This window comes from Polyodon spathula, chromosome 51, assembly GCF_017654505.1.
Source record: "Polyodon spathula isolate WHYD16114869_AA chromosome 51, ASM1765450v1, whole genome shotgun sequence".
Classification (NCBI taxonomy): domain Eukaryota; kingdom Metazoa; phylum Chordata; class Actinopteri; order Acipenseriformes; family Polyodontidae; genus Polyodon; species Polyodon spathula.
In genome coordinates, this window is record NC_054584.1 from 1,502,647 (window position 1) to 1,526,254 (window position 23,608).

At 43.5% G+C, this 23,608-nt stretch overlaps 1 protein-coding gene across 3 annotated transcripts; it reads right to left on the minus strand.

Annotated features, from left to right (window-relative positions):
* Positions 1–6: 6 nt before the first annotated feature.
* LOC121307015 (ankyrin repeat domain-containing protein 35-like) lies at positions 7–17,845 on the minus strand. Of its 3 annotated transcripts, none has more exons than XM_041239085.1 (16): positions 17,694–17,845; positions 17,419–17,580; positions 15,256–15,386; positions 14,984–15,072; positions 14,371–14,435; positions 13,173–13,230; positions 11,486–11,556; positions 9,317–9,423; positions 8,264–8,439; positions 6,491–6,540; positions 5,744–6,100; positions 5,004–5,177; positions 3,545–3,808; positions 2,055–2,894; positions 681–1,517; positions 7–298 (listed from the first exon to the last, which is right to left on the minus strand). In XM_041239085.1, the coding sequence occupies exons 2-16, from the start codon at positions 17,455–17,457 to the stop codon at positions 119–121; spliced, it is 3,438 nt and encodes a 1,145-aa protein (XP_041095019.1). In that variant the 5' UTR covers positions 17,458–17,580; positions 17,694–17,845; the 3' UTR covers positions 7–118. The 3 variants fall into 3 exon arrangements, with proteins under 3 accessions (XP_041095019.1, XP_041095018.1, XP_041095020.1); XM_041239084.1 differs by having other exon boundaries at positions 17,670–17,845; XM_041239086.1 differs by lacking the exons at positions 681–1,517; positions 17,694–17,845 and having other exon boundaries at positions 17,419–17,687.
* Between the last annotated feature and the right edge of the window lie 5,763 nt (positions 17,846–23,608).

Here is a 23,608-nt window from a genome sequence, read left to right on the forward strand (position 1 = left end):
CGCTTGCGGTGGGCAGGGTCGCTGGTTCATGCCCATTTACAATCTTTTTAATACTGTAGATTTAAAACGACGGTGTGGGTTCAGAGTTACCACGTTTTTTAACAGAGCGCTTTCTGTTTTAATGACTGCAGACGTAAAACATGTTAAAGGGAATTACTTGGAAAATCTGAGTATCCGCACAGCCCCTCTGTGGTGTAGTGAAGCTCACCTTTAACTGCTCTCGTAGACTCCCAATCTCACTGCGAAGACAGGCCCCCTGTGCAGACAACCTCTCCTCTTCTGCCTGGAGCTCCACAATCTCAGATTAAAAAAAGAAAAGGGCTCTTATCTTGTGGAAGCACTGGAATTTGCACGTGTGTTCATATGAACAGATGTACAGTTACAGATAACATTTGGACTATCAAGGCAGGGTTCCAATAGCCAGGCGTCTTTTCAACATTTGGTTTTCAAGGGCTAACAAAAAGACCTTAATATAATATAGTATAATAATGTGTTTATTATACATTGTTCCTGACCCGCTGAGCTGTGATTGAGTGGGGCAGAGATATCTAAAGTCAACAACAAGCATCGGGTATGACTGACAGATATCTCTGGCCACTTTGGGCAGCTACTTGTCAGAAGTACATTGAAAATGATGGCATGAAGAGAAATGTATTTCTCGAGTTTTAAATCCCATATACCTTCCTGTCTTTGTTTTCACAAGCTTGGGTCAGCTCCTCTCCTCTGGTTTTGAGCATGAGCACCGTCTGCTCCAGTTTCTGAGTTTCCCTCTCCTTCTCGCACACTATCCTCTCCAAAGCTGACACCCTCCCGCCCATCTCCCTTGTCCTCTCCCTTTCTTCCTCCACCTGGTGCTTCCAGCGAGCCGTCTCCTGCCGCAAATCTTCATACTTTGAAGACGCCAGCCTCAAATCTTGCCCCAGAGCTTGGTCTTTCTCCAGAAAACCCTTTACTTCCTCCTGCCTGTGCTTCTCCCATAGCTCCAGGCTTCTCGTCTCCTGGAAGGCCCGATCGACTTCAGCCTGCAGACGACTTGCCTCAGCCTTTCTCTCGCCCAAACGGGTCTTCTCTGCCTCTGACCTTAGACCTTTAATCTCTGTTTCCAGGGCAGTTACGACCCTGAAATGCTCCTCTTTGTTGACAGACTCCTTAATTTGGTCGTCAAGTTTATGTTTGAGGTCTACAGCTTTTTGCTTCACCTTAGAAAGCTCGTTTTTCAAGCCACTGATTTCTGACGCCTGTTTGTTTGCTGGTCCCTGTTGTTTTTCTGATGCCTGTCTGTTTTCTAGTCCCTGTTGTTTTTCTGCTGACCTAATGGCTTGTAGTTGGAGTCTGGCCTCGTGGTACACCTTTACCAGACTCACGATATTCCAGTAGAGCTCCTCAATAGCGTCGCAATCAAAGCCTTTTCCAGACCCTCCATTTCCCTCTCTCAGGATATCCGGAGGGAAACTGTCCCTCAGCCCTCTGATCTCATTCTCCTGAGCTGTAAGTTTGGCTTGTAGCTTTCTTGAAACCTACAAAAACAGGCATGTCAGCAGGACATAAAAATTGATGACCACGACGTATCTTAGCAGTACATATAGGATAGAATAACAAATAGTTTGTCAGGTCTGTGTCAAGGTGCTTTGACCTGAGCTCAGGAGTTGAACTTCAGTTCTAGTTGGCTGCCACAGACATATGTAACATGGGCTTCTTTATGGAACAAGCGCCATCTAGTGTTCTGCCACTCTGGATCAGGTTTCCTTTTGATTTCAATAGAGTGCTGTGCACTAGATGGCATTGTTACTTCCCAATATAAAGACCCTTTGGCTGATTCAGCCTACATATGGCAGGCACTGAAAATCAGCTCCAGAACCTAAAACAGACTTAGACTTTTTTTTTTAAAACACAGTATTTGAGTAACTGCCAAGAGAACCACATAACAGGTTTGTTTGTTTTAATTAATACCTGTTGACTTAAAACATGTTAAAGGCAAGTACTTGGGAAATTAGAGTGTCTGATACATTTAGCTGATTTATTACTTGAATCTGCACAGCCTAGTTCTATGGTACCTGTTGTTCTGAAGCCAGGTCTTGTTCCACATGTGTGATATCAGCCATCAGACCCTGGATTGGGGAGATATCTGCATCCATCTCCGAACGGTCCTTCAACAAACTAGAAGCATCTGGCATGCCCTTCTCTTCACCCCCCTCCAGATTGCTCTTTCCTAACACTCCTTGGGTTAGGAACTCCCGTCTCCCAAGCTTCTCAGCAGCAGCCTCCCCACAGTTCCATCTTCTCCAGTCAGTTTTCTTTCCATCTCCAGGAAAGCCCTGACCATTTATCGGGAGACTACCCGAGGACAGCTGATGGAAAACCCTCCCCATTCTTTTCCGAGTGACGGCTTCCTCAAGTTCATCTTTGTTCAAAAGACCATCTCCTTTGAAATATCCAGAAAGTCTTGGAAAAACTGAGACCCCTTGAAGAAAATCCTTTTCCTTAACGTTCAAGGGACTACACTGTTTGTTTGTGCCTGTTGCTTTGTCAGCCATGCACACTTGCTGTAGGTGGGCTTCGCTCTTAGTCAGAGAGCTATGGATTCCATTTTGTTTTTCTGACAATAACAGTTCCTCGGACTGCCAGGCTCGTGTTGTGCCCACAGTCTTTGGTTCGTCCGGCTCCCTGCACGAAACTGGGCGGCTTTTTAGGGTTCCTGGGTTTCCTGGGCGTCTCTGTAACCCTACACATTCCCTCCTGCCCCCTTTGTCTCTGAGGTTGTCTTCTCTCAGTAGCTTTTGGTTTTCCGCTCTCAGCTTCAGAACCATCTTCTCCAGCTCTTTCACGCTACCTTCCCAGGATGCTTTGCACCGCCTGTGGTCCTCCATTGGCACAAAGTGTGTCTCCAGCCTTGCCTTTAGACATGGAAAATTTGAAAAATGTAATAATATTGTACTAAACAGGACGGAAAATAGGCTTGCTACCTGAATGTGTCAGTGGACCACAAAATAATAAACCCCCTGCAAGCAAGCCCGCGTGCTTCATGATGTTTCAATAAAGAACTACAGTAACAAATAAACATGTTGCGCTAAAGGGGAGTCATTTATTCTCTGTCTAGGGCTTGTCGAAAGGTCACATTGTCACATGACTTGAATGAAATCAGGAAGGCTGTTCAGTGCCGGCTGTTTGGATTCTCCAGACGAGCTCAAAGCTGCGCAAAGCCGGTAAAAACAGATTTAAAGAAAAATAAACTTAGTATTGTAACAACAGACCCAACTACAAAACTACAAAAGCAGAAACATACTAGCCGTACTGCTCCCTTTCCTGGGCTTCAGAACTCCCCTTGGTCAGGAATATTATTGAAATGACGAGGTGCCCAGAGTTTGAACTATCAGACCCCTGGTAAATCTGAGCTAACTTCGCTTCTCATCACATATCAATCTGTCAGGTTTGTAATAGAAGTTGTTCAGCTATAGGGGGCTCCTGATAATTTCAATAATAAAGGCATTCGTTCTGAATCTCAGGATTAGAGTTTCAAGCTCCTAACTTTGGCTCCAATCCTCACCCTTAACATGTCCAGCTCCGCTTGCCTGTCCTTCATCTCTCTTAGTCTGGCCTCTCTCATCCTCCAGGCCTCTGTGTATCCCAGCCTTACGTCACAGAGTAAGTGTCTCAGCTCTGCAATGCTGCCCCCCAGTGCCCGCCTGCCCTCGCTGAAGTCCTGCCAGGGCACACTATCGCGAGTCTTCAGCCTCTCGGCCTGCAGGTTCTGATGCAGCTCCTGAAGCCTGGACCTCAGAGTTTCATTCTCCGTAGCCAACTCGGAGACCTACAAAGCAACACATGCCAAACAACACAACGTGTCAGAAACGGCTGTATGACACATTTTCTTTAAATCAGAGTTGTTAAAAGTTTAATTTGATTTTTTATTTTGAAAGGTTGTTAATTTGGTTTTCATTTGTTAACATAAAGACTAAAGAAAGTGATTTTCCAGGAGTACATTTCTTCGTTATTTTGCTTAAAGTGATTGTAGCTAATAAACCAATTCCAGACCTCTTACAGGCAGAGCACTTCCATTCACAACATTACTGGGGAGCTGGTTCCAGACACCCACAATTCTCTGTGTAAAAAAGTGCCTCCTATTTTCTGTTCTGAATGCCTCTTTATCTAATCTCCATTTGTGACCCCTGGTCTTGTTTCTTTTTTCAGTCCTCTGGGTCGACATTGTCAATACCTTTTAGGATTCTGAATGCTTGAATCAAATCACCACATCGTCTTCTTCTTTCAAGATTGAATAGATTCAGTTATTTTAGCCTGTCTGCATATGACATGCCTTTTAAACCCGGAATAATGCTGGTCGCTCTTCTTTGCGCTCTTTCTAGGCCAACAATATCCTTTTTGTAGTGAGGTGACCAGAATTGGACACAATATGTAAATGACATCTTAGAATATTAACATACAGTTTAAAAAAATTCTAAGCAAAAAAAAAATATCACTATAAAACCTCAACTGTGCTATGTTTAGAAAAAACTAAAAGAAACGTAATAAATGCAATGACAAACATTTCAACTAGAAGTTTCTCACTGTCTTCAGAGAAAGACTTCTAGTCCAAGTGTTTGCCAGGGAATCTTAGTATTTCTAAACGCACAAACAGCTTTACTATACAGTTACAGCATCAGACATAAATTTTGAGTGCCCGATTATTTTCTCCCCAATTTTCTTCCCAATGTCCGTTTATTTTTTCCCCTCACCCACACAGCTCAGGAGAACTGAAGGTTCAGTTGGTGTCCTCCAATCCCATGGCCAGCCAGCTTCCTTGAGATGGATCTTAGTGAGCTACCAGCCTCTGGAGGACAAAGGCCAGCCCTGCAGGTGTCTGCTGTGAGCTCACTGGGTATGCCTGGCCAGCAGGGTCCGCTGTAGCACGATGAGGAGAAACAGCCCTTGCCCTAACCCACGGGAGCGCCAGAGCCAATGCCACACTCCCTCCGGAGTCCCCAGCGAAGACCAGAACCGGTCCCTACCTGCGTCTCCAGGTCCTCGATCACGCAGCTCTGCACTCTCTTGCGTGTCTCGTACTGGGACAGGACGGTTCTCATGTTGTCCAGGTGTCCCTCGATTTCAGCGACCCTCCTTTCTGCGCTCTCCTTCGCCTCCAGAGCGCCCTCCAGTCTCCTCAGGGCATCCCCTTCCACACTCTAGAGCACAAAGAGACGCACAGGTAGAATAAACATGGTGTGCACGATGAAATCATCCTCTCCTTATCATTCATGCTTTCCTAGCTTTGTTTCTGTTTTTTAACACTATTTTTAAAAGTTCAGCATGGTTCATAGCAATATTTCTCTCATGGCAGCAGCTCCCCACAATAGCTGAAGGTCGACGGACATTCTCCGATCCCCAAGCCAATCATCTCTTTACAACCAGGAGCTCCAGAGCGGATGTGTGCTACCACCCCCTGGAGGGCAAAGACCTGCAGGTGTTTTGAGGATCCTGGCCAGTGGGGCCGCTGTAGTGCAGTGAGGAGAAACAGTCCCTGCTGATTTTGCTTATCCAACCTGGAGCCAATGCTCCCTGCAGAATCCCCAGCAAAGAACTTGGCACAGCCGGGAACCTGCGCTCCCCCGACTGTACGACTGCGCAAAGAGGTGACTGGCTTGGGGATCGCCCCCTGACCTTCACTTCTCCTGGGCAGTTGAAGGAATGTAACTGGACTTTCTAAATTGGAGTGCAAATAATCAGGCACATTTATTTTAGAAACACTTACCGCTTGCTCCTTTTTCTTCCCTCCAGCCTCCATCTTCCCATTCCTCTGGTCCAACCTCCAGCCACTCTCCCTGGCTCTTTTCTCTCTCAGAAGGCTGGCTAACCCATCCAGCAGATGCCCGTCTTCCTCCTCTCCCTCTACCCGCTCCCCTTCCCCCTCTGCGTCGAGCAGGAGTCTCAAGGCCTTGGTCTGTTTTTTCAGCCTGCCTCGCAGTGCCTCTGCCTCCCTCTTCAGGCTCTCAGACTCCTGGCTCTTCAAGCTCAGCTCCCCCTGTAGCCTCTCAATCTCTCTCTGCTCCGTCTCGCACCCCTCTCTCATCTCGCTCTCCCAGTGAGCTGGCTCAGGGCTCACAGCAGCCTGAAATGGCGTATTTGTTAATTGACTACACGTCGAGAAAGAGTCTAGTGTAAATGTTCGTCTTTGAACTTTGTCTTTGAGTATCTCTAAATCTAGCACTATTAAGTGTTTGATCGTTATGGACAGTTTATTTAGATTGATTTAAGCTGCCAGTAACATCCATCCCTCATTGCCACATCTGTAATTTCTAAGATGAGTGCTATTTAAGACCTAGATTATCATGTGAGGTGTTAGTATCATGGGAAAGTAACATAATAATAATCTTTATATAGCGCCTTTCATAGTGGACCACCATCACAAAGCACTCTACAAGCAGTCAGAAGCAGTCCCTGTGGTCAAAAAAAAGGATTTATGAAACCAGTACCCCTTTTTTCCCCCAAACCTCCGTACCTCGAACGGCTGTCCGCTCTCGTTACCAACAGAATGAAGCATCCCCGATCCTAAAAAAAGAAAAGATTCGCTCGTGGATCAGCGGTTGGGTGATTCACCTGTGCCACTTTGATCGATGTCCAGTTTACATTCCCAGAAAGCTAGTTTCAGCTGTAGGCACGCAGACTTGCTTAGTTAGATCTAAAGAACTCCTTATCTGATTGTGATGAAACTTGCTAAGGGCATCCTTCAGCTTACATGTATTCTCAGTTTAAAACAGCTGGTTCTACTTTAGGATAAAGAAAGCTCTCAGTTTAAAACAGCTGGTACTGGTTTAAGTTAAAGGAAGCTCTCGGTTTCGATGCTTCTTATTCTTGGATTGTCTGGGTCATTTCACCTTCTGAGTCATGTTACTGGCTGAAAGCATGTCCGTCAATAGGGGAAGAAGCTGATTGGTTAACGGCAGGAAAGAAGCCAGTGAAGGATACAAATTGAAAGCACGTCTTGCAAAAAGATTTCGGTAACACTTTTTATCAAGATGCTGCTTATTAATGTTATTTACATATATAATATATACTTAATAGCTATGTTATAGAGTGTTAATAAAGCATTGTAGATGGTTTATAACCATGCAATCGCCACAGACAGAATTAGGTTTAAATATCCCAAAATACAATAGGTGGCTACAAACTGTCCCCTTTATAAAACTGCAATTCTCTCTATGGCTATTGCATGGTTATAAACCGTCTACAGTGTTTTATTAACACTCTATAACATAGTTATTAAGCATGTATTGTATATTTATAAAACATTTATAACACATTAATAAGCAGCGCTATAATATTAAGTGTTTCCTAGACTTCTTAAACAAGCGTAGTACCAGATATTGTGTTAGAAAATAAAGGTTTACTAGAACATGTGCTTCTTTCAAAAATGCACATTTGAGACCTAGATCTCAAGACTGACTGTGTAACATACTGCATACCACCACGGATGTTAAAACTATGAATAATTCTTGAGGCCACAAGTACTTTCCCTTGTAAACTTTAAATAAGAGACGGTTTGCTTGTGGAACATTGAATTCGAAATGATTGCCGCTCTCTCTGAATTTCATCCACATTTAAATATGATCGGAAAGCCGGCAGACAATGATCTTTGCAACAAAATGCGTCATTATTTTTATATGATGTTGCCAAAGCTATTGCATACAGTGCCATGGCACCAGCAATGATTCAGACAGTTACCGGAAGATTTGATTCAATTGTAGAGGAATTGACAAAGTCACCCCCAGACAATACTTCAGCACAGCACAGTTTTATATTAAGACAAGCCCGTCAGTCACATCCATCCCCCATTTCCACGGCTGTGCATTTGAAACTAGAGCCGTCAGTGTGAAGTGGATGACATGATGTATGTGAACAGCATGTACAGGAGAGCGCAGAATAGGGATAGCACTGAAAAGAAATTGAATTTAATGATCGCTTCTCCAGATACATGCATACATGTGGGATGTTTTGGTGAACTTTGGGTATTGAATCGGGAGAGCTGGCCGAATCATTCATTTATGGTTCCAGTGTAAACAATGTCTCTTATTAAATAAACTGAGCCCTGAAACAGTTCCTAAAACAACACACACCACGTATTGTCTTGGCTGATTGACAAAACAAAGAAAGAAAGGGTGCAGACTGTCTAATAAACATTTCGGACGTTTCAAATAGATATCCAAGCATATGTCTAAAGATTTTTTACAACTTCAAAAAATGATGTCAAGCCTGAGCCCGCAGTGGTCAGTACCTGTGTCACTCTGCGCGTTCTTCAGCATGGTCACTACCTCCTCGCTCCCTGCCTGTGCTGCGTAGTGGACAGCATCCTCCCCCCGGCTGTCCACTCTCCTCACGTCGGCTCCGTACGCCAGCAGAGCGCTCACAGCCTCCGCGCAGCCTCGCCGCGACGCCACCATCAGGGCCGACCTGTAGGGGGCGCCACCACAGACGTCAGAACCAAAAACTCAATTTAAACAAGCATGACAATGATGCGCCCCCTGGGTGTGCGTACGAGATCACATCATTCAAAATGAACGGCCTTCTGAACTCAGGAACGGTATGAATGAACTACTTTATAAATCATAAAGCCACTCTCAGCCATGCGGCAGATTTCATAGTATTTCACTACATCTTTTTTTTTTACTATGAGTGACTATAATTTTCTCCATGGTTATACTGCGCATTGTCCATAGTTTACCATGGTTTGCATTTAAAAAAAAAAAAAAAAAAAAAAGCTTTACCAGACCTCTCTGTGCTTTACAATGCTTCCCTATGCTTTACCAGACCTCTCTGTGCTTTACAATGCTTCCCTATGCTTTACCAGACCTCTCTGTGCTTTACAATGCTTCCCTATGCTTTACCAGACCTCTCTGTGCTTTACAATGCTTCCCTATGCTTTACCAGACCTCTCTGTGCTTTACAATGCTTCCCTATGCTTTACCAGACCTCTCTGTGCTTTAGAATGCTTCCCTATGCTTTACCAGACCTCTCTGTGCTTTACAATGCTTCTCTATGCTTTACAATGCCTTCACTGTGTTTTATTCCACTTTGTTATGCTTTTACTATGAGATACTTTTAGAAGGGATCAATGTTGTGTTCTTTTTTTAATTACAACATGATTTATAATAGTTAATATGTACAATTGACCCTGCCTCTTGTGGTTAAGTGTATTCTCAGCTCCAACCCCAGAAAACAGGTTTTCTGTAACATATGTTTCTTTCAAAACTGCACATTTGGGGCCTGGGTAGCCAATGGATGTGTGAAGCAGATCAAACTCGCCCACACATTGTATCCCCTGCCTTACCTTCCCTGGTGGTCCGTGGTGTTGACGTCAGCCCCCCTCCTGGCTAGCTCTGCACAGACCACCCCCTTCCTCTCCTGAGCAGCTATCATCAGCGCAGTCCTTCCATCCTGCAGACACACAGACATACAGACAAACAGGCGGAAACTTGTCTTGTGGAACTTTCTTATTTTGCCATGTGTATTCAATGCTATGGAGATCCACTTGTGCAATTTTGTTTATTTTAAGGTCCTGCATCTATTTTTTATGTGAGCTCCTCTTTAAACAATATCCCCTTTAAACACTATCCCCTTTAAACAATACCCTCTTTAAACACTATCCCCTTTAAACAATACTCTCTTTAAACACCATCTCCTTTAAACAATACCCTCTTTAAACAATACCCCCTTAAACAATATCTTCAGTACATTTTACCACAGAACATTTTACCCAAGTACATTTTACCCGAGCACGTTTTACCCGAGCACGTTTTACCCGAGTACATTTTACCCGAGCACGTTTTACCCGAGCACGTTTTACCCGAGCACGTTTTGTAACTTTCCCACCGTTATGCTTTGCGTTCACCATGGGTTGCCATATTTAAAATGCTTTCCTTTACCTCTCTGGGCTTTACTTGCTGAAGCTTTTCCCTGTTTTCCCTGCGCTGTTTGCGCTTCGCTGTGATTTTACTGCGGGAAACGAAAGGCATTTTTTTTGCAGCTCGGTTATGAAACTGAAACACGAATTTCTTCACAGCGGTAGCTGGAAAGACGCGTTTGTCTCCTGGATTTCATTTCCATCTCATTCTCTCGGCTGGTGCTTTTTTTTTTTTTCATTTTGTTTTATTAAATTGTGTTTGTTTTTAAGCGGATGAGCTGGAGATTAGCCTTTACCTGGTTTTCAGTTGCTTTGAGTTTGTCTGAGAAATACGAAGGGAAATTTAATAATTCCAAATTATTTTTCTATGTTTACACTAAAAAGCACTTTGTCTTTATTCACTGTCGTGGGTTGACATTTGGAGCAGTGCAGTCCTCTGCTGTAATGCATGAAACGCAATAACCCTTGGGCTGTTATAAATGATGCTGAGCTCTCCGCTGTCATTTCAGCCTTAGCTGTAATGTAATTAGGCAGAAGGTCTTCCTAAGGACGCGGGCAAATTTCCTCAATGGCCTTTTCTCTGATTGAACTAAAGACCGTTGTCTTAATAAGCTTGTACCACTTGCTTTAAGCATCACATGTCTTTAAAATGTAAACATTTTTATTAAATCATCAAAGATTTGAACATTGTAATCAGAATTAGAAATGATATGCCTTCCACCCCTATACTGATCAGTAACACACACCCATCGTTTACGTCGTTATTTTTCTGGTGTTTGCAAGTGGATCTGGGTTCCTCTCATATCAAGAGTTCATTTTTCTCTAAATTAGTCTTTACCTGGTTTTCAGTTGCTTTGAAAGAAAGAAATGTAATAAATCAAAATTATTTTTCAATTTTGACACTAAAAAAAAGAGTTGGTCTTTATTCACTGTTGAGTATCTTCTGCCAGTCCTGTTGTCAATGCAACGCTTTCCTTAATTATAAATAAGGGTATTATCCTTATTGATCCTTAAGGATATTATCTTCAAGTATTCCTCATCCTTTAGACAGCTTTTTGTCCAGTCCTGGGTTTGTCAATCGCAGAAGATGTTTCTCTGTATTTGTTCATTATGCTTCAGATACCACACCTTGAAAATCAAGTGATGCGAGCGATTTCGCTCAATGTTTTCTACTTCTTTATGCAAGTCAAGGTTGTTATAATAGTAGAAAACACTAGTGGAGGCTTTGAGTAAATTGCTGATGCTCATAATGCTTTTCCCATGGCTTACCTTGTTATTTACATACTTTACCATATACTGTACCATACCTCTGTGGGCTTTTCAATGCTTGCCTATGATTTAATTGTGCTTTAGTACACTTTGCTATGCTTGTACTATGGTATACTTTTAGAAAGGACCAGTGTTGTGTTCTTTTTTTTATAATTACAACATGATTTATAATAAGTTAATATGTGCAGTTGACTCTGCCTCTTCTGGTTAAGTGTATTCTCAGCTCCAACCCCAGAAAACCCCAGGTTTGCTGTAACATGTGTTTCATCAAAACTGCACATTTGGAGCCTGTATAGCCAATGGAAGTGTGAAGCAGGTAAAACTCACCCGATCGGTGGAGTCGATGGGGGCTCCCTGACCACAAAGCAGGGCCACAGACGCTACACACCCCGTCAGAGCTGCAATGAAAACAAACTGACTGAGCCACTGCACGGGAGCTGAGCACATCACCTGCTACTGACTGAGCCACTGCACGGGGGCTGAGCACATCACCTGCTACTGACTGAGCCACTGCACGGGGGCTGAGCACATCACCTGCTACTGACTGAGCCACTGCACGGGGGCTGAGCACATCACCTGCTACTGACTGAGCCACTGCACGGGGGCTGAGCACATCACCTGCTACTGACTGAGCCACTGCACGGGGGCTGAGCACATCACCTGCTACTGACTGAGCCACTGCACGGGGGCTGAGCACATCACCTGCTAAACAGCAGGGCAGCTCTGCCTTAGAACCTATTAACACTGAACCTCACTTCTATAGACAGACAAGCCTATGAGCACAGCACAATATAGCACAGTATGATGCATTATAGTATAGTGTAGAGTAGCAAACTAATGTGGAGTTTAGTAAAGTATAGCATCACAGTGTAGAATATAGAAGAGTAAAGCATATCAATGTAATATATAGTATAGTATAGCACAGCAGTGTGGAGTAGTGGATATCACTGTATATGTATCACAGTATAATATATAGTCTTAATATAGCATTGCATAGCATAGCAATGTAGAGTATAGTATATGATAGTGCAACATTGTCTAGTGTGTGTAATATAGTATAGCATATCACAACATACAGTAGGGTATACCATGTTTAAGAATAGTATAGAAAGGTAATATATAGCATATAGCATATCATAGTATAGCATGGCATAGTAATGTAGAGTATAGCATAGTGTAGAGGCTCCTATTAGGGAAGTTATCAAAGTATCTTTTTTACCATTTGAGAAATATGGCCAAACTTAGATTAATTATTTCTGTATCTGATGCTGAGAGACTAATGCATGCCTTTGTTTCATCTAGAATTGATTATTGTCATGCACTTTTTTTCTGGTGTCCCAAAACGTGTGGTATCCCGCTTGCAGCTTGTTCAGAATACCGGCGCTAGTATTCTAACTAAAACCAGGAACAGTGAACACATTACCCCTGTTTCAGCCGCTTTACACTGGCTCCCTGTGCAGTATAGAATTGATTGTAAGATTTTGCTGTTAACTTACAAGGCCCTGAATGGATTAGCACTGAGTTATTTGCAGGAGTTACTGACCCTGCATCTTCCAAACCGCACTCTGAGATCACAGGATGCGGGGCTGCTGGTTATTCCGAGGGTCAACAAAAGCAACACGGGAGGAGGGAGGGCTTTTTCTTGTAGAGCTCCGAAATTATGGGATGCTCTGCCTTCGTTTGTCAGGGAAGCTGGGGCCGTTACAGTTTTCAAGTCAAGACTAAAAATGCACTTTTATAAAATGGCTCTCTTACCTTTGTGGGTGTTAATGTAATTGTAAAATTGCTGCTTTTGTATTGTGTATAGTGTCATTTGAATCTATTATTAAATGACTGTGGCAGTTGTATGTGTGACACGCTATACAAATGCATTGTGGTTTGTTCTTTTTTTTCTGCTATGTACTGTGCAGTGCTTTGCGAGACTTTTGTATAAAAAGCGCTATATAAATGCAATCAATAATAATAATAATATCCCACAGTAATGTACAGCGAAGTATAAGAGCAGTACACTGACCTGCATAGTGCAGCGCAGTCCAGCCCTGGCAGTCAGATAGGTCAGCCGGGATGTTGTGCTATAAAGGAACAATTCAAACAAAAATAAATGCTTTTTCCATGCTTCTATAATTTGGCATATGCACATGTTTCCAAGAGCACACTAGAGATGGAAAGCAGCTTCTGCTTCCATGATAACCAGAGGAATAATGCAAACTCCCTTCAGTGGCCTCGCTGGAATCTGGAGACCAAGTTAAAGCTAATGTTTTAAAGCACTGATGAAGAATGCTGTTACTCTGTAATAAACCGTGTGCAGATGTGTTAAACAGAGTTCAGCTCTGCAGAAATTCCAGATCTACCACATTACAAGAGATTCTAATTCCAGAACTAATCAGCCCAGTGATTGAACCCTGCCTGTCACGCTTCCACTGGGGCATGGCTTTGGCTAGAGGCAGGCTCGTTTAAAGAAGTCCCTGGGGGGCTGTGTTCAATGACGGGGCTTCTGTTTTCATTTAGTTTCCAGAGCAATTACAGGGGTTCTAATTGGTAATATAATACTTTGTCCATAGTCTCCCACATTTCTCTTCCAGTGTGCCGCAATCTACCTTTATCTAAAAGTGCTCTAAGCTTCTTTTTTTCTAATCTCTTTTTTTAAATTAAATTTTTAGATTTGACCCCGTTTTTTTCCTCCCAATTTGAAATGCCCAATTGTAGGTTTTTAGGCTCAGCTCACCCCTACCACCCCTGCGCTGACTCGGGGGCGGCGAAGACGAACACAAGCTGTCCTCCGAAGCGTGTGCCGTCAGCCGACCGCTTCTTTTCACTCTGCAGGCCCGCCGTGCAGCTGCCTCAGAGCTACAGCATCGGAGGACAACGCAGCTCTGGGCAGCTCACAGGCAAGCCCGCAGGCACCCGGCCAGCCTGCAGGGGTCGCTGGTGCGCGGTGAGCCGGAGGACACCCTGGCAAAACTAAGCCCGCCCCCTGGGAGCTCCCGTCCACGGTCGGCAGCGGAATAGCCTGGACTCAAACCGGCGACCTCTATAGGGAGCATCCAGCACTGCACGCGGAGCGCCTTTACCGGATTGGCCACTCAGGAGCCCGCATATATTTTCATGATTTCATGAATACTGATTTGAGAGCTCTATAAGGAATGGAAGTGCAGGCCTGGTGAGACAGATGGTATTCCTCTGCAATCACTGAATCCTACCCAGGCACGTACCTGCAGCAGTGTCTTCACACACTGGGGTTGGCTGTGTTTAGCAGCTAGATGCAGAGCGCTGCAGCCTAATAACACAAGCAAGCAGGTTAATGAGCGGCAGTCACCCTAGATCACTTCAAACCATGCCAGGGTTACAATCTGCTGTTGCTTTTCCTCCCGGATCCATGGAATAACTTTTTGGTAATTCTGAAGAGCAGCGTTTTTTGTTTTTTTTACAGTTAACTGTAACCCACTGGGAAAACTAATCACAAATGTTCCTACTCCAAAATAACCCTTAAAGTGTAAGTAGAATATGAGCAAACTCAGCTTGTACAGTTTTTGTGAAAAATATGCCAAGGGTTTTCACTATGAGTAGCACTTCCTGTGCAGCGTTTCCAATGGCTGTGTGCTCACAGAGCAGTTACTTAGTAAATACATGCCTACTTGCACATAGTTACAATGTTATTATGCATAGTTACAATGTGCTTCATGTGTTAATCTTTGTGCTTGATATAACACTAACCTTAATCCTTGTCCCATCCTCTTTCTGATTCAATTGTGTGCTTACATATGATGCACTAATGATTCTGTTAAAAGATTGACGATTCTCAAATCCACACCAGTGCAAGCTCACCTTCCTTGTCTCGTGCCTGACCGTCTGTCCCGTGTGCCAACATCATGTCCAAACACTCTGCAATACCTCTTGATGCAGCTAGGTGGAACCTGAGAGCAGAGAGGAGAGAGAGAGTAGAGAGGAGGGGAAGAGGAGAGAGAAGGGGGTGAGGGGAGAATGGAGGGAGAAGAGGAGGGTTAATAGCAGAAAGGAAGGGTTAAGGTTAGGGTCAAGTTCATGACAGGGTCAGGATCAGGGTCAGGGTCGGGCTTGCTTCAGTGAAGCTGACTCACGAGGAGCGTCCCTTCTCGTCCAGCTTGGTGGGTCGGATGGTCCTCCGGGAGAGGACGGCCGAGACCTTCTCCACATCCCCCCGATCAACTGCGGAGAGCAGCTTCTGATCATCCCTCCCCCAGCGCTCCACCTGGAAACCACGGCCACATTAATACCACTCAATCACAGCCTATACAGAGATTACCTCAGTGAAGCACAGCAGAGTGTGATAACGCACAGTGAAGCACAGCAGAGTGTGATAACGCACAGTGAAGCACAGCAGAGTGTGATAACGCACAGTGAAGCACAGCAGAGTGTGATAACGCACAGTGAAGCACAGCAGAGTGTGATAACGCACAGTGAAGCACAGCAGAGTGTGATAACGCACAGTGAAGCACAGCAGAGTGTGATAACGCACAGTGAAGCACAGCAGAGTGTGATAACGCACAGTGAAGCACAGCAGAGTGTGATAACGCACAGTGAAGCACAGCAGAGTGTGATAACGCACAGTGAAGCACAGCAGAGTGTGATAACGCACAGTGAAGCACAGCAGAGTGTGATAACGCACAGTGAAGCACAGCAGAGTGTGATAACGCACAGTGAAGCACAGCAGAGTGTGATAACGCACAGTGAAGCACAGCAGAGTGTGATAACGCACAGTGAAGCACAGCAGAGTGTGATAACGCACAGTGAAGCACAGCAGAGTGTGATAACGCACAGTGAAGCACAGCAGTGTGATAACGCACAGTGAAGCACAGCAGAGTGTGATAACGCACAGTGAAGCACAGCAGAGTGTGATAACGCACAGTGAAGCACAGCAGAGTGTGATAAAGCACAGCGAAGCACAGCAGAGTGTGATAAAGCACACTGAAAGAATGATAAAGCATAAGCAAGCATTGTAAAGCATAGATAGTTATGGTAAATCATAACAAAAGCATAGCAAAGTGTAATAAAGCATCGGCAAGCATTCTAAAACACAGTAAAAGCATAGTAAAGTAATAAAGCACAGTGAAAGCATGATACATCTCAGTTTAGCATTGTAAAACCCAGAGAGGTGTGGTAAGGCATATTAAAAAACATGCCAACTGTGGTAAATGCATAGTATAACCATGGGGAAGGGATGGGAACATTGCAAAATGTGGTAACCGTGTATAAGGGATCTCATAATGCTGAACAACATAGTGCTGACTGAAGCGGGTCGAGACAGGACTCACGTGGGAAAAAATAAGCCAACAGCCAAGCTCTATTGTGTGTTGTGAAACTCCTGGTCTCAAGCATCGCTTCAAAATAACTTCATGATCACCAGAACATGAACCACGAGAAAGTGGGCCAGCTCCCTTCAAGGGACATTATGTACAATCGTTTAATATTTCAGTCCTTAAATTTCAAACGCGATTGCAGCTAACAAAGCAATTCCATTAATTGTAGCACCTCCGTTCGTTTTAATTTGTCTGAAATGTGCAGTTTCGAAAGAAACACGAGCTATGATACTACACTGGGTTAAATAAATTTATGTTTGCAAGCCTTGCTTTCAGTTACTGTTACACTTCCTGGGTTATCTGGAGGGTACCCCCCCACACCTTCACTTTATTTATTTACAAATTGATTAATCTGATTACTTAAACTATGCATCGGAAATTAGTTTGACATAATTAATTATCCTTCTAGATGATATTATAACAATTACATTAGCAGAGCTGGTTTTGCTGGGTAATTGAGGGGAACTAAGCACTTTGCAGAAAGTTTTAAGCCATTCTTAATAATTTCTGCTAAATGAAGCCATGGAGACTGTACTGCTCCCTCCCTCACCCCCCTAAAAGAAAGGGTGCTCCCTCCAGTCCAGGGCAGGCTTGATGCATGGGGACTGAACTGCTCCCTCCTTCACCCCCCTAAGAGAAAGGGTGCAGCCTCCAGTCCAGGGCAGGCTTGAGGCATGGAGACTGAACTGCTCCCTCCCTCACCCCCCTAAGAGAAAGGGTGCTCCCTCCAGTCCAGGGCAGGCTTGTTGGATGGAGACTGAACTGCTCCCTCCCTCTCTCACCCTCCTAAGAGAAAGGGGGCTCCCTCCATCCAGTCCAAGGCAGGCTTGAGGCATAGAGACTGAACTTTCTTTCTTTCGTTCTTTCTTTCTTTCATTCTTGAGCAACAACATACAGCAATATTATCAAAACAAATACACTTACAGCAACTGGAGATGACGAACAGGAAAATAATTTCTTCATGGTTGTCCCCCTGGTGAACTCCAGCACAGAAACAGTTTAGCAAGATGTATTCTGCGTTCCAGCTAGAAGGCCGTGTGTCTTGAGGAATCGGATCGGTTTTTGTTGCTGTTGTTGTTTCCAGACCTGAAGTGGATGAAAGAGAAAACCTGAAACTCAAAGCTGCCCAGGCATTTCTAAAAGACCCAGAGGAGGCGAATCCTCACTCCCCTTACTTTGAACACAGGAATGCGTCTCACATGCTGGTGGTTTCTGTTTTGTTTAAACGTGTGTCTGCTTTAAGGTATGGGCGTGGAATTCTTGTAACTCAAAACCCAAATATCCTGGAGGTAAAGTTTTTAACAGCTGTTCACTACCTCCCTCCTTCTCTCTCCCTCTCTTCCTCCCTCCTTCTCTCTCCCTCTCTTCCTCCCTCCTTCTCGCTTCCTCTCTTCCTCCCTCTTTCTCTCTCCCTCTCTTCCTCCCTCCTTCTCTCTCCCTTCCTTTCCTCCCTCCTCTTTCCTTTTATTTTTTACACTCAACTCCACATTGTAATAATTAAAAACAATGCATTCAGTATGCTATATTCCCTTATCGGAACTCTTCAATACAGTACAGCAACTTTGCTTAACTCTCCCAGTATTATGCTCAATGCATTCCCACAGTGATATTAATCAGAGTGTCACTAACTCCCATTATGGTGCATTGCTCCCATTCAACAGTGTTGATACCTACCATCATCTCACAAGTTTAACAGCTACATGCAAACATTTTCAAACTAATTGCTCTAATTGCCTAGTATGTGTAACACAGGCTAGATCAGCCCAAACATCTCTATATCAGACCCAGCGGCATCTAGTGATTAGAAACAAAGGATAATTTTGTATTGCTGGCAATACACAGACGTGCACTAGATGGCGCTCTTACAACCTGGCTAGCCTGGGTTACATATGGCACATGTAACGTATTTGGCACAGTCTAGTTCTACAGAAATCCTTTGGAAATAATAATATGAACAAATGCATTCAATTACAACGAAATAGCCTGGAGATTCTATCTGAACAAGAGTGAACCAGGCGGGGAAAACGTCCTTTCACATGACATGCTTTTTAAAGTTGTTCAAATGTAAGATTATTTTGTTGTATTGTTTGCCTGTTGACAGTATGTGGGAAGTGAAAACTCTCTAGCGAGGTCCATGGTGAGACCAGAGAAACGTGGCTTTAATAGAGGGCAGGCCTAACTGAAGGGATGTGACGTCTCTCTCGTAAGAGATGAATATGGTAGAATTTGGACCATTTGAAACGGTTCTTTTTTACACATGCTTGAACAAGGCGCCATTTATTTGAGTTTATTCTCGGTTTCAGTCAGGTTTAGATTCTTATAGGGTTAGTTTTTTTCGGACATGCGTTTGAGCTACATGGTGTAATTTTCAGAGGGTTTTTAGTTTTTCTATCATTATTTCTTGTTTTAATTTGTAACTATTAAACACTCACTGTGATATTGAAATTAAATTAAATTTCTTTTGTTATTAAAAAAAAAACAGTCTTGTGAACATTATACTGCATAATAAGTGGGGGGGGGTGATATTAATAAAATAAAGAAATAATACCACAACTAATAATAATAATAATAATAATAATAATAATAATAATAATAATAATAATAATAATAATATCCATATTTATATTTAAAAGGTATTTTTTAATATAATTCTGAATACCTTTACTACGGTAAAAATCTCAGATACTTCGTTTTTTTAACAGGACAACCTGACATTAAATTAATTGTGTAATATGTCTTCAATCTCGGCTCAGAGTTCTTTTTATCGCGCTCAGTTTCAAAGCAAGTTTGCCCAGCCTGGCCCAGCATCAAGTATTCTCAACTAAAAAACTAAAACCATTAATTTTTCTCTCTCCCACTCCCTCACTTTGGGTGTCCAACTGTACACTCCCATCCCCTCTCTCCCTCCCTCCCTCTCTCTCTCTCTATCTCCCACCCTCTCTCCCTCCCCCACCCTCTCTCCTCCCTCTCTCCCTCTCTCTCCCTCTCCCTTTCTCTCCCTCTATGTCTCTCCCACCCTCTCTCTTCCCCTCTCTCCCCTTTTTTCTATATCTCCCCATCTCTCCCTCTCCCTATCCCACCCTCTTTCTCTTCCTCGCTCTCTCTCCCACCCCCTCTCTCCCTGTCCCTCTCTCTCCCACCCTCTCTCTCTCTCTCTCTCTATCCCTCTCTCCCTATCCTCTCTCTCTCTCTCTCTCTCTCTCTCTCTCTCTCTCTCTCTCTCTCTCTCTCTCTCTCTCTCTCTCTCTCTCTCTCTCTCTCTCCCTCCCTGTCCTCCCTCTCTCCCACCCTCTCTCTGTTTCTCTCTCTCTCACTCCTCCCTCCTGCACATTTCCACACCTGGTTACAATCCACTGCAGGCTGCAACATGTTAGAGACTCTTAGATTGGGAATGGAATCCTGATTTTCCAAAATAACAAACATCCAGTCATAAACAAAAAAAAAAAAAATGAACGTTGATGCAGACAATAAACAATATATTTGGAGGAATATATTTGGATATATATATATATATATATATATATATATATATATATATATATATATATATATATATATATATATATATAAAGCAAGTTAACAACATTGAAGCTGTCTCCCCGTCACTGTACAAGGAAGGTATCAGTATTATTTAGTAATGATAATTTAATAGAATGCAGAATTACTGTGTGTCTATTCACAGTGTATACTTACCTTGTTGTAATTGCAGTGTAGCGTGTGTGTGTGTGTATTTAGCAACATTGTGTAGCAATCACAGTGTACAATTCATAAATATATATGATTACAAGACATGATTATTAATATTGTATATTATAGTTTCCTCGAATAGTCTGCTTTCTTACTGGGGGAACTCATTAAAAAGCACAGAATCCAGTATTTTCTCTGCCAATTGTGCACTGCCCCCTGGGAGCTCCTGTCCACAGTTGGCAGTGGAATAGCCTGGACTCGAACCGGCAACCTCTAGGCTATAGGGGGCATCCCGCGCACCCCGTGGAGTTCCACTCGGGAGCCAAAGCTGAGCCTCCTTCCATCTCCAAGCCAGTCGTTTATTTACACCCAGGAGCTCACTGCACGTCTGGCCAGCAGGGGTCGCTGTAGCGCGGTGAGGAGAAACAGGGCCTGCAAATTAAATACAACACCAAATTGATTACAACACTAGATCTATTATTTGCCCATGCTGTGTTGATCGGACGGCTGCTGATCATCAATGTCATCAATATACCAGGCTATAGATGTTTCTTATGGTACTTCATGTAAACAGATTCTCTGGCAGTCAAACTTAGCTGTTAGGTTGTTGCAAAATGGCGGTCCTTTTCGATAGCTGGCTTGTACAAAACCTTTTATTTGAGAAGGAAACAGTATCACAATAAATGATTCATGGCTTCAGTGCCTAGGCTTGTAAGAAGGAATGTAAACGTTGATTGAAGGCTTGGGACAGTGCTGAGTGATGCATTTTCTTTGGCGAGGATGCGTTTGCTTGTCTTTTTCATGTTCAATAAAAACACTTGGCGGGACATTTTGGATTTTCTTTTTGGCTTCAAAAGTCAGCAGTTTCAAATATTCCTTCTCTTGGCTTGTTGGTCTGCAGAGGTTTTAGGCAAGAAGTTCTGTGTTACTCTCATAAAACAATAAAGATCATTAGAGCTAGTTGTATATATAGCTAACAAAGTAAAGCCATCAATTTGGCATTTGCGTTTGACAGCTTCACAGCCCGCCATTGGGCAGTTTTGAAAGAAACATTCATTTAAAATATCTGGTTCTGCGCTAGGTCAAAAAAGCATGTCTGGTACTTTCTCTGCAGGAAGTCTGGAACCGATTCCCTTACTTTGACAGCAGTGTCTTCTGGGTCAAGTTACTGGCAGACAGCAATAGGCAATCCGGGAAACAGCTGCTTGTTTATTGAAGGGGGTGGGAACTATTTTTTATTATTTAGTGGTCGCAAATTGGTTTTATCATTTTCTCCCTAATTTGGAATAACCAATTTTTAGGATACCATCCCCGCGCTGACTCAGGAGAGACGAAGACGGACACCCACTGTCCTCGGAAGCGTGTGCCGTCAGCCGACCGCTTCTTTCCATGCTGCAGACTCACCATGCAGCCGCCTCAGAGCTACAGCGTCGGAGGACAGCGCAGTTCTGGGCAGCTTACAGGCAAGCCCTGCAGGCACCCAGCCAGACCACAGGGGTCGCTGGTGCGCTGTGCCAGACCACAGGGGACCTACCCCCCCCCCCCCCCCCACCACCCCCCCCACCTGGTCTATTGTATGCCACCTCTGTTGGCAGTGGAATAGCCTGGACTCGAACAGGCAACGTCCAGGCTGTAGGGCACATCCTGCACTCCACGAGGAGAGCCTTTACTGGATGTGCCAGTCGGAGCCTAGGAACCATTTTTAAATGCGGCCCCATTCACTGGGGGCAGAGTGTTGCCAGGATACAGTTTATCATGCGCCAGCTGGCAGTTAGACGTGATTCTGAAAGCTATTTAGGTCCAGGGCTGCTTTCAGCTTTAAAAAGCCATGAAGACGTGACGTGAAACTGATCCAAACAACAAGGAGTATCGTCAAGATCATTCTCATATTTCAGGCCATGCGAAAGTAATTTGGTAAATAAAGACCACCAAAATATATATTTCTTTACGTATTATTTTAATCAGCTATTTCAAAACACAATGCACACAGATGGCACAGCACTAGCCAATGTTATACAGGCAGGCACTACACGTTACTGACTGTCTGTCAATCAATCAATCAAGCTTTATTTTATTTAGCGCCTTTCATAGTGGACCACCTTCGCAAAGCGCTTTACAGAATGCAGTAACAAAGTCTAGCTCATACAAGAAATACATCAGCAACAGTGAACTAGGGTCAGTTGGTGTACAAATAACTAAGCTTTGTCCCAGTCAATCTTACCTCTACTGTATAGCCATGAAGAGAGCTGCGAGAGATTATGCGAGGTGCTTTTGTGCACAAGAGTTGGAGAGAAAGCATACAGTGAGAAATCAAATGTCAAGCCTCAGTGTGTTCTGATTTGATGTTACTGTCATAGCTTACCATGCTGATGTAACATAGAGCATATTTATAACACCCTTACACCTTGCATTTACACTTCCACTAGGTTTACATATAGAACACTAGATAAGTTTACATATATAACACTAGACAAGTTTACATATAGAACACATGACAAGTTTATATATAGGACACTAGACAAGTTTACATATAGGACACTAGACAAGGTCACATATAGAACTCAAGACAAGGTCACATATAGGACACTAGACAAGGTCACATATAGAACTCAAGACAAGGTCACCTATAGGACACTAGACAAGGTCACATATAGGACACCAGTTCTGCATATCCCCTATGGTAGTTTCATTAAAGGTAAAACAACTTCCACAGGAAATATTGCATTTTTGGCCATCAGTTGTAGGCCAGCTCCTGTCTTTTTCAATAAATTCTTTGTCCTTTGTGCCTGCCTGTCATAGTGTATTAAAGGACTGTGTGTTGACTGTCCATGCATATTTTCCTATGCAGTAAACGTCAGTGCTAAGGATATTAATCTGTAATTGTATTATCTGTAGCTCGTGCAATTGCAGGTTTTCATTGCATAAACCGGATATGTTAAAGGAAACTGAGATCTAACCAGATGAGCTCAGTGTGCCTTTTATTAATATTCCACTTGTACATCATGTTAGATTGATTATGCGAGAGATAGGAATTGCACAGCCATTAGCGGGTGTAAACACAGATTATTAATAGGAGCGGGAGGGATAGATTGCATCTTGGTTTCTTGCACTGAGTGAGGTTTACAGAACCTGCTTTGAAAGCCACAGTTCTCCTGTTGAGGTAGGGGGAAGCCTTGCACTGTTGCTCAGAAACAGGGTAGGTAATGCTCTAAGCAGAAACGGTGATAGGGAGTTATAGAGCGCACTCATAATAGGATATTAACAAATTATGCAGTGATAGAATCCATTTGAAATGAATCAGACATTGACAGAAAGCTTGAACGAGGTGGAATGTCTGCAGTGAGGTCAGTATAAAAATGACCACTAGGGCACCGACGATTTCTCTTGTCCCCACCCCACCCCTTCCAAAAGAAAAACCCAGTGAGTT